This window comes from Pocillopora damicornis, chromosome 7 (assembly GCF_964200805.1).
Source record: "Pocillopora damicornis chromosome 7, jaPocDami1.2, whole genome shotgun sequence".
Lineage (NCBI taxonomy): Eukaryota > Metazoa > Cnidaria > Anthozoa > Scleractinia > Pocilloporidae > Pocillopora > Pocillopora damicornis.
Window position 1 is genome coordinate 1,529,048 of NC_142676.1, and position 11,433 is coordinate 1,540,480.

The following is an 11,433-nucleotide window of genomic DNA, read 5'->3' on the forward strand; positions in this document are numbered from 1 at the left end:
ATGTAAGCAAAACCAACTAGGACAAGGTCATTTGCGTTATACGTTGTGCGTCATGCGTTGCGAGCGTTATGCCAGTTCTGTTTACTCCCGTGCTGAACCCTCACTGGCTATTAATATTTCACATATTTGTTTGGTGTCCTCACTTGACAACTGCTGAGGTGTTCAGGCCTTGAAACATCAAAACTTTCTCCAGATTTCTTTGCTAAATTGTCAGCACTTAAAATTCTTGGTAAACAAATAGAACACCAGCAAGGGTAGAGATAGTTTTGTTCTCAACTTTTTATCCCAGTGGGACCTAAGCTTCTCAAACAAAATACCAAATATGGGCTCAAATCTCTCCAAATTGAAGAACATTTCACAGTTACTTAACTGAATTAGACAAGTTTTACTTTAAACAATATTTCCACCAAAGTATTGAGAGAACAACCGCCCCACTAAGCAGAGAGGAACAAGCCAACAAGGTGGGCACAGATGGTAGTAAGTGCTTCTCCATAAATGAAAACTCTAAAAACTTAGATTCCAAACCCTAATGAAAAACAAAAGTAATAAATACACGAGTAAACTGAACACTGATCCGGCAAAGGCAAAGGCAAAGGCAAAAAAAACTATTTCCGTAAAAAGATAAATCAAATGGCCATATAGGAGGTGTAAGAGTAACTTTACTCGTTGACAAGCCATGCAGGGCAAAACATACAAGGGTCCAGAACCTTTCGACATCATTATGGTGTGATCACATTTAGCGCCTGGTATATTGCATAATTTTAAAGCTTTAAATGAAAGTCCTTTCAACGACAAATTTACGACGGGCAACTAAGGCAAAAAAAAAAAAACGGTGGATTTGCATTGTCACGTAATTTTGGGCAAATTAACCTTTCAACCCCTAAAAGTGTCTAGCATCTAATTTCTCTTTAAAATATCATCCTCAAATCACACATTAAGGTGATGAGAATAAAGGAAATGGTCACCAACTAGAGAAGCTCTAGTCTGGATTGTAAAACAAATTCTCCTCATCAGCACCCCAGGAAATGTATAGGGACCAGTATGACGAGTATAAATACTGTTGTTTGGATGTAAAGGGTTAACAGCGCTGAGTTTTGCTGGCTATACATGACTTTTGCTAGCTTACCTCTAACTTAAGTCGTTTTCTAGTTTCACTTTCTGCCATCTTACCAAGTCTGCATAGCACCTGAAATGGTTCAAGAGAGCGTAAGCATCTACCATGCATAAAGGGGTAAGTTTCTAAAGAAACTGTGGTGCTGCGTCGGTGGGAGAGTATAGCAGGTAATTTAGTGTTAACAACTGGGTTGAAAACGTAAATTAGCCACCGTAAAGGGTAAAAAAGCTGACGTTTCGAGCGTTAGCCCTTCGTCAGAGCGATAGATGCATCTACCATGTAGCCCAACACAACAGCTCTTTGTGTTAAGTTAACTGTTTGTCCGTTTCGTTGTTGTTGTTTTTTTTCTGTACCAGCAACAGCAACAAAGCATTTCGATCACAAAATTTTGGCCTTCCTGTCTCCTCCCCCCAAAACATCATTTCGACTGACTGCCCTGACAAGCGTAGCCCTCAGTGTCCTCCAGAAAACGAAACACAATGATTTCGAATTCGCTTCATCTGGAATCCGTTAGGTTACAGCACAACAACGCGGGAGTTGTTTCTTAACTCTAGGAAGGAGTTTGACTTATTTGCCACACCTTCCGTCTGGAAAACTTTTCAGTTAAAATTACATAAAGCCCTTTACCTCCACAGCAGCGCGTTCCCCAGACTCTATCGCGCCTTCCATGTAACCGGCCCAAAGTGTCGCCGTGATCGTTCCAGCGAAATGCACTCGACCAAAAGGCATCCTCAAAACTCTTAAAAACCAGAGAATTAAGACTTCATGTCAGAAAAAATTAAAAACAAAAGACACGGCTAAGTTGATCATCTCTTTATTTTCATTTATCCCCACCTTGACTTCAAACCCATTAAGCTCGTAGCGAACAGTTTTCCTCGAGCTTCCCATTTCGGGACAGGTAATGTCCTCGGATGATTATCCGAGCATATTTTCGCGCCAAATGAGCGCTATTTCTTTTATGTATCTATCACCTATAACTTTTAGTGTTGATGTTAACTTGTTTTTGTACCCTAGTGAACGTTTAAAAACTTATGAAGCGAGTAAAAATAACAAGTACTTTACTTTCCGTAAGCTGTTAACACTCCAGGAGGAAAAGTTCCAACATAGCAGCCTCCAGAAAACTCATCCGCCATCCAGTTCTTCTCTAGATACAACACTGGCTGAGATGAAAACAATGTGCGGTCAGTTGATAAAATGAAACTACCTCTTTCGTTACGCTAAACAAGCCATGACAAGAGACGAAATGACGAAAAAAAAATATGCAACCTACCTCCAGTGCCTCTGAGGTATCATATATTCTGGCATATTGCTCACAAACTAGTTTCTGTCTGAGTAAAGCGAAAAAGTCAGTTATAAAGCGAATGAATATCTACAATAATCCACGATTGCGTAGAGTTTGCTTTCTTTACACTGTGATTGGTCCAGAAAACTCGCGCCAGCCTCCCAACGTATCTGATGCAAACAAAAGCCAATCGCGACTCGGTCACTCGTGTTTTCCCGCGCTTCCGGCAGCTTGCTTGTTTTCCTTTGAGTTCTCATTAGCTCGCATTGAGATAATTCCTTTGTTCTGATTGGCCGTGATGATTACTTTGGTTTTGGTTTTGCGACACTCAATGGACATGCGCTCTATGAGAGAGGTTAATGGACTTAGTTCAATATCCCAAAGACATGCATTTATTGCTGATCATCGTTCTAATGAGACGATTGGGCAAAAAACATGTAGTGAGGTCATTCCCAGAGTTGGGACATTATCTATAAGTATTTATTTATCTAACATCATCTCTGAAGATAAGATATAAGGCATATGACCTTTCCTCTTTGGTAAGAGTTGTTGTCTGTCGCGCTTTATCCGCCAGTATAAACCTGAAAAAAAAACAGTACCAGCATTCAACTTCAAAGAGAGCCAGTCAACGCGCGGGAAAATCGCCAGCATCAAGCTGAAAGGACTCGAGGGGCTGAAAAAAAGGTCCTCTTCGACATTTATTTCTGGTGCTGTTATGGGCTCCCTGTGCCACATGACAAATAAGGAGTTCATACTCGCAGTCTAATCTGAGAACGGTTACCATTGGTCAGAACAGAGTGCCCAAGCCGGACACATCCATCATTTAAAACAATGAGAAGATCTGACCATCACTAACACAAACTTTCACAAAATCAGGGAAAACTGCCGGGGTCAATGTTGGTACCAGAGCAACTTCGCATCTACCCCTCCCCTCACCCAGCATTAACCCTAACTTGTTATCAGTTGACTGTTGTTGGGTGAGGGGAGGGGTAAGTGCCCAATTGCTCAGATACCAACATTGATCCAAACTCTTTGGATAGAATGTCTTGCCAGTTTTAAAATTGAGAGGTATTGTGGGAAAGTTCTGGCTCATGGTAGGCGCCATAAGATCATTACTTACCCCATAATGGCCGGATGACAGTTATCTGGTTTAGTATCATCGTAACCTTCCTCAACTGGACCTTCATCCGAATTAAAATAACCTGCGAGACCTGATAAAAAGCAGGGATTCTATAACTTTTTAAAAAATGGCCAGACAATACTGTTGGAATATAGTCTATGTTAGACATAAAAAACCTGTTCTAAACTATTTCGTGTTGAGGAAAGAGCCACGACATAGGTTTTTTAATTTAATGTTTAAAAACATTAAAGCTTCAAAGTCGTCCATCCAACTTATGTCTGTTATCAGTAATCCTTTAAAGGATTACTGATAACAGAATTGTTGGAAAAAGGGCATCGGGGAGAAATCTTAAAGTACCAAACGAGGTATGTCAGTTTATAGGCCACAAAATCTGTTACCAAACTTAATTTCATTATCGAAGTTTCTTCACAAAAACTCGCTGTGGCAAATAAACGGATTAATACTTTACCTTTCTCTCTCCAAAATGGCCGATCATAGAAGGTAATTGTCTTGATAATGGAGCCCATAGGAATTCTTTGAATTGCCTGCAAATTTCAGAAACGTTAACCTCACGATGACTGAAGAGCACGTAAATTACAAATACATGGCATCTGTCAGTCGCTCTCAACTATTTTAGGTTTTATTGTTATTTTTTTTAAAATAAAGTTTTGAATGGTTATACTGCTGGGTACCCTTTGAGAGAGAAAGATGGACTTACTTTAAAGAAGAATTATGTGTTAGAAGTAATTTCCTAACACACGCCGTTCAGTTGAAGTTCTCTTTATTCTTCTCTTTCTTACTTACAACTTATTACCTCGGGACTAGCTCAGATCTCTCGAGGAAAGTGTGGGTCACTTATAAAGGTGACGCTTACCGAGCTGTCAATCCCTAACCTTCGTCATCCTTTTACACTTAACTAGCGAACCACGTTAAGCTACGCAGAGCGGAGTTCGCATACTAAGTAGATACCTTCGAGATGTTTACACTTTACAAAATCATTTTCTACCTTAAATTTCTTAGTCTAACAGTCAAGGTTAGTCATAACTAAAACAAGATTGGTAATAAAAAAATTGTAATGAACTTACCAACAGAATTAGAATCATACTTAAAAAGATATCTTAAAAGGAAATACTCCTCGAAGACTGTTACATAACAGCAGAATAAACAGAAAAATCGGAGAGGAAAGGGCATACCCAAGGTACCGCCCCTAAAAGAGCTACGTGCTGTGCGTATAAGTTACCTGATTATAAATTCAGTGCGGAGGATGAAAAGTACTACTTGTTTACACCTTAAGTCACCTCTAAGAAAAAGAGGTGTCGAGGGTTCTAAATTATACCTGTAAGATAAGTCCGCCAAAAGGAAAAAGAAATGATCAACTGGCTTATTATAATTTTTACTGAATGGCTTATGCTAATATACCGGTATTATTTCCATTCATTTTCAACGTTTAAATAAGTAAAAAAAACACCTAGTTTAGTTTTCATCCTTATAGCATTTCCTTTATTATAGGTAATTATTTTATTTCGTTAATTGCCATTAACTGTAACAAATAAAATAAATAAATAAACCTGATTTTTTAGAGGTGGAAGAGGAGGATTGAAGCTGATCTTTCCGAGCAAAGCTGGAGGAACTGAGCTGATGACAAATGAAGCCTTAAACCAGCAAACACACAGAAAATAACAAATTAAAGAAACGATCAGACAAGTTATCATTCTGGATATAAACACTCTCAGTTCTGCCTCGAGCCAGATTTTCCCTGAGTTATTAGACTGTACACCGTGACAAATACATTACAGGATGTTAAGGATCCAAGTAACTAAACTGTTCAGCCAACATTTAAGTTGCAAGTGCAGTGGTATCGTGAACAGTGATCTGGGCTCTGGGTTGTAAGGTCTGCATTCAAGACCTGGCGAGGTCGTTGTGTTGTGTTCTTGGGCAAGAACACTGTGCCTCTCCTCACCCCCAAGAGTATAAATGGGTACTGGAAAACTGTCAAGGAAAATGGGCAAAATGCTAGAGGAGGGGGGGGGGGGAAAATTTCATGCAACAGAAACTGGGATGAGCTTTGTCAGTTTACTAGCTCAGGAGCATCTTTTTTCTTGTCCAATAATCAAAAGTATACTTTAAATTTAGCAACATTCCATGCTATGTTGGATTAACATTCTTATTGTTGACGGACATTTGAAATGTGAATAATCTCTAATCATTTTTGCATTGACTGCCCACCCCCCACCCCACCCCCACCACCCACCCCCCACCCCCACCCCCACCCCCACCCCCACCCCCACCCCCCACCCCCACCCCCCACCCCCACCCCCACCCCCCACCCCCCACCCCCCACCCCCCACCCCCCACCCCCCACCCCCCACCCCCTACCTAAGTACACAAGAGACACAATAGTACACTTACCCTATATTCTGTTCCATCTGCACATTTCACTTTAATATGATCATCACACTCTTCAATACACACAACACAGCTGTTTAATTTCACTCTATCTGATGAAAGCAAATCAAACCTTCATATGGAAATGTTCAGCCAGTATAAACCCTTTAACTCCCAAGATCTGATTGTTAATTCTCCCCTCTAGCTGCTACACATTTCCTTGTAAATTAGTTATGAGAATTTGGTGCTAGATCAAGATAGCAGCTTCTACCTGATAAGTTTGAATATTCTCATTACCAATTTGCTGAAGAATGTATGGATATTGTAGGGAGAAGTTTTATGTAAATCACCTCTGGGAGTTAAAGGGTTAAAAGAAGTTAAGTTTCTGTAAAGTGATACAACTACTCAACAGGTCTGTTAAGATTTTCATCAATAACATTTTAGTCCACCCTTTACAACTCCTGTCTGTGCTCTTAGTGTTCTGATTGGCTATCCGCAGGGGCAGGATCTACCCCCTACCCCACCCTCTTGAAATTTCTCAGTTTAAAAATAAAGCTGCTTCATGTCATCTTTAGTCAATGAAGATTGTAAAGTAACAAATGAGGTCTGATTTTCTTTCCTTTCTTTCTGCATTTTTATGGACTGGAATGGGGTCAAGGTGTAAAAAACACTAAATAGGAAGAAAATTTTTCAGTTCTAGCCATCTTAACTTCATCCTTGTTTGGGAATAAATATTTGCTGGGCTTTACGAACTAAACAAAGGTTACTTCTCACCACCAAGATGTTCAGCCATTTTCATACTAACAGTCTGAGAGCCTCCACAAAATTTCATTTCCTAGTTCCTCAAAACAAAAAAAAATACTTTAGTCCACTTAACAGCAAAATCAAAAAAACATCTTCATGAAATAATGATATCTCTCAGTGTAATAAATGGTAAAGTTCAAACCTACATTGACTCCTACCTCTGCTACATATTCATTTTGACTTCTATCACTGCAGAATATTGCAAAAAGTCTACAACTGACTTATGTCTGACTGACAATATCTTGTACAACAACTGATTGGCCTAATTCTTACTAAACCTCATTCAATGCCTTTTTGAATCAGAGATAGGAAAAATGAACTAACCTGTCCCCCTCCTGCTTCAAATTCAATATTCCGTTTTGTCCCTGCAGAGAAATGTAAATGTCTCCACTTGAGTTGCCAAAGTTATGACTTTTACAATTTTCCATTTTTTCATAGTCTGGGTGTGAATTTTCTTGAGTCATTGCTTAAAAACAGAAAATGCACTTTACAAGAGTAAACCACAAAGAGCACAATGTAAGTTTGGATTAACTGCAGAAATAAAAGAAAAAAAATTTTAAAAACCTTACAGCAATGATCTTTCTTAAGTGCAATAATGTTTCTTGCAATAACACTTTTATTTTGAATTCCTACTGTATTTTCCTCTCCAATTTCAGAGAGAAAGAAAACTGGTAAGGATTAGTTAGCTGTCACTGCTTCAAAGTTGCAAAATTTTGGAAGTATCTAAGGCATCCTCAGCAGATAGCCTGCTCAAAATCTATGCTTACATGACTGTATAATGACAAATAATCCAAACCATAACTAAGTCTAAAGAGTACATGTACCTCCTCCAGAATGCAGATACCACAAGAAAAACAACAGAGAGATATCATGTGGCTCTGAAGTGAGAATTCCTTGCACATATGCAGCAGCTGCAGCCTTTCCATACCTGTGGGCAGTAATCAATAAATCAAGTAAAAGGACTTAAATAGCCCCTGACAATAATTTTATGACAAGGTGTTTGTACAGCATTCGTGATAAGTGAATTGTTCTCCTGCTGCACCCAATTATCTACCTAAATTTTTAACATCCTCTACTAGTTTTTCATTCAGACCTGGAGAATATTTTCCTGTCACTTTTCACTATTCCCCTTCCAAAAACTGCATCTCTAAATAAAAACTCCACAGTCAACTGCACAATTCAATTTGAGATGGCTCTGGATCCCCTACACTCAACATATGTTTTCAACATATTGATTCTCAACTTAACCCTAAGTTAAGTCCCACTAGTGACCGAGACAGAATTTCTCCTCACATTATCAGTATGATATCAAGAAGACAAGTGATGAGAATAAAGAAAAATATCAATCAAGGGGTTTTTGGTTGATCCAATTCCAAATTCTCCAAACTAACATCATATAAATTGTATAGCAGAAAGAAGGGAGAATTACTCATGAAATCTTGGGAGTCAATTAAAAGGATTAATAATGATTAATTCTTAATTCTAATTCAGTGTGCTTGTTTCCAAAATGTTCCAAGTAAAACTAAAACTAAATGTATTTGTAAAGCTTAACCTTAACCCCTTAAGTTCCAGACTTGATCAGCATTTAAGTTCTCCCTATAATATCCATACATCTTCCAGCAAACAAGTGAGAATACTCAAACTTATTGGGTAAAAATTGTAATCTTGATATCTAACACCAACTTCTTGAGACTAATTTACAAGGAAATGTTTAGCAGCTAGTGGGGAGAATTAATATTCAGATCTTGGGAGTTTAAGGTTACGGGAAGTATCACAGGATGTGTGTCTGTGAGTTGGTGTTTCTCTGCAGCAATGTATCTATTAAAAATTAGTTTATTAATCTAAAAGATTTTCTTTTTTCTTTTTACTACTGTATATCCAAACAAGGAGCTAAATATATTTAAGTTTTTGTACAAAGGTGTAGACCAAGCTATATTTTGTTGTTCTACCTTGTCCAACACTTCTGATCAATCAGCTGTTTGACAGTCATCTTATCCCATTCTAAAGCACAAGGGGCATTCCAAGGATCCTCCAGAGGAACTTGTTTGGCCATGTCGTCCAGGAGCTGCCAGAAGTTGTTAACATCTAAGGCACCTAATATGGACCCCATAGAAGGAAGGGCTCCTTGCTTAGTAATTCTTTGACCCTGAAATTTTTCAATAGCATCATTATAAATAACTATAAGTAATTAAGTAATAGTTACATGGTCCACCCCCCTGTTTTCCCTTCAAAAATTTTGATGGAAAAATGGTTGCCAAGTATTGCTCATGAGATAGTAAAGTTCGAGCCACATGCAGGCTTAGAACATCAAAAATACATCTTATTTACCAAATAATGTTCCACAGATTGTCCTTGACTGTAAACTTGATATGTTTCTACTCTTAGCTCCTGGGCAAGTTTCAGCAGTCTGGTCTGAGTTTCACATACATAAGCTCCACCCAAATCACAGTAACCAAAACTGGGGTCCTAAAATCAAAAGTTAGATTAAGAGTGCTTCTACTAATGTGCAGGACTTTTCTGTGATATACTATGAAAGTAGAATAATATACCAGTATTTATGTCTGTTGACAATTTTAGCGCCATTCTGATAAGTGAGTTATTGAGTCAGATATAAGTAAACTCAATTACTTAGGAGCTCTCTTTCACAGAATAAAAAGAGGATGCCAGTATAATGAATAGACCTGGGGCTTGTAAACCCCACTCCACATCATATTAAGACAGAATTTCTCCTTACAATATCAATACAATATCAAGCAGGTAGGTAATGAGAATAGAGAAGAATATGAATTATGGGATTATTAGTTGATCTAATACCAAATTCTCTGAACTAACATCATAAGAATTTAGTATGGCAGAATTAGTTAGGAGAATTACTAATTAGATCTTGGGAGTGAAAGGATTAAGACTACCATACTCAAACCAATTGGCCAGTTCCTCAGGTGCATAAAAATGAAGCTTGACCCTTTCACTCCCACAAGTGATCAAGAAAGAATTTCTCCCCACATAATCAATACAACAGCAAGTGGAAATGTGATGAGAATAATGAAAAATACTATTTAGGGGATTATTAGTTTATCCAATATCAAACTCTCCAAAATAACAATTTAACAATTATATTCAAACATTAAGGAGAATTACTAAATAATGAGATGTTGGGAGTGAAAAAGTTAATAAAGTATGTACTCAATACCTCCCTCCACCTGACCAAGATTAAAAAAAGAAGCTTGGAAAATTCCAGGTGATGAAAGACTGGAGGTAGTGGTTAGTATAGAGTGTTACCCTCAGTAGACTAGCTGTTCATCCAAGGAGAAGATCTGACAAGACAGGAGACACCTCGGGCCCACATAAGAGTCAATACCCTACAGCAAACTGGAGAAAATAATCATCCCAAGACCATAGATCATCATCAAAGTGTAGCAAAACCACCTATGCACTATATAAACCCCTAGAACCTTGAGTCCAGTTAAGTAACAGACATGACAAGTTTTTCTATAATATTTTATGGTTGGAATAGGACTGTGAAATTATGTTGATTGCTTCGCTTTTGTTTGATTTCTTTTGTTTCAATTTTGTTCATTTTATTCCGTTCTTTTCTTTTGAAAGAAAGGAAGATGTAACATAACTGATTTAAGTTCACTTCTGGTTGGAGTTGATTTACATATTCCACAATCCTGTTTCAGAATCATGCAATTTCGGAACCATCATTGCTTCAATTGCAGTTAGAAATTTTGAGTAAACCAGGCACAAATCCTTTTGAATTTACCAGTTCTAACGTTGAGAAAGAATACCCGACATTAGATTTTTATTCACTTTATGTATTGCAGTAGAATTAACATGCAAATTGTGAAATTGAGAACGATATATAAAATGATATTTCAGACAAGCACTAAAACATGTTTCTGTTTTTTAAAATTAAAATGGTCTGTTACCATACCACTGTTTGCAAGAAATAAAGTGGATTTTAAATAAATGCCACCCTCCTGTAAATGCTGCCCTCAAATAAATAGCGCACTTGAATCAAGAAAAATTTAATAAATGCTGTGACGTTAAATCAAATAAATATGGTAAGCTGCAGCTGATGGTGAAGGGAGCAAAGGGTTAAGACGAAACCTAAAACACAAGAGCTTGCCCTCTGGAAAAACTTACAGCAGTAGGTCTTACAGGCGACGGTAGAGAGAAGAAATTAAGGGGATCGGGAGAGAGTTACAGAGCTGATGAATCAACATAGAATGTATAGAAGGATAAAGGTGATGGAATATGTCTAGCACGTTTTTTCATCTCACCGTTTCAGTAAAAGTACGCCCGCCAACGCGGTCTCTTGCCTCAAGAACAACAACCTTGACACCATACTCCTTGTGAAGAACCCGGGCAGCGAACAAACCTAGGAATACGAGCAATGTAACTACAACTACCCATATTTTAAAATACTTTCTAAAAAGATGCATCAAAACGTACCACTTAGTCCAGCTCCGATTACTGCAACTTCCGCAAAGTTGACTTCCTTATCACTCTCCATTTCAGCCGGCAACTCGGCTTACCAATCGTTTTCGGGGCCTACTTAGAAAAATTCTCTATAGCTTCGTGGGTGTACCGCTGTACCGTTGCACTGATGTCCAGATATCCTGTTATATCCTCTGACGTAATGTGATACAGTGGCTATTCTGTGATCTATCGAGCGACACGCGGGTTCTATTTTCGGGGAGGAGCGGAGACCGGACACGAGAGAGC

At 38.3% G+C, this 11,433-nt stretch overlaps 1 protein-coding gene across 2 annotated transcripts; it reads right to left on the reverse strand.

The window, feature by feature from the left end:
• Positions 1 to 251: 251 nt before the first annotated feature.
• Positions 252 to 11,323, reverse strand: LOC113682889 (amine oxidase [flavin-containing] B). Of its 2 annotated transcripts, none has more exons than XR_016188689.1 (17): positions 11,161 to 11,317; positions 10,989 to 11,086; positions 9,034 to 9,171; positions 8,655 to 8,851; positions 7,530 to 7,633; positions 7,030 to 7,070; positions 6,676 to 6,736; positions 5,926 to 6,014; positions 5,085 to 5,168; positions 3,986 to 4,061; positions 3,517 to 3,607; positions 2,924 to 2,977; positions 2,385 to 2,442; positions 2,172 to 2,274; positions 1,742 to 1,853; positions 1,127 to 1,186; positions 252 to 526 (listed from the first exon to the last, which is right to left on the reverse strand). XR_016188689.1 is itself a non-coding variant. In XM_027200064.2 (17 exons), exons 1-17 carry the CDS (start codon positions 11,219 to 11,221, stop codon positions 386 to 388), a joined length of 1,563 nt encoding a protein of 520 aa, XP_027055865.2. In that variant the 5' UTR covers positions 11,222 to 11,323; the 3' UTR covers positions 252 to 385. The 2 variants fall into 2 exon arrangements, 1 of the variants encoding a protein (XP_027055865.2); XM_027200064.2 differs by having other exon boundaries at positions 2,177 to 2,274; positions 11,161 to 11,323.
• Positions 11,324 to 11,433: the final 110 nt, after the last annotated feature.

Excerpts from the sequence above, each read along its gene's own strand:
- LOC113682889 (XM_027200064.2), bottom strand. The coding sequence starts at position 11,221 with ATGGAGAGTGATAAGGAAGTCAACTTTGCGGAAGTTGCAGTAATCGGA. Across the intron at positions 9,172-10,988 it reads GGCGTACTTTTACTGAAACG|GACCCCAGTTTTGGTTACTG; the intron begins GTGAGATGAAAA and ends TTTTGATTTTAG. Across the intron at positions 5,169-5,925 it reads CAGATGGAACAGAATATAGG|GCTTCATTTGTCATCAGCTC; the intron begins GTAAGTGTACTA and ends TGCTGGTTTAAG.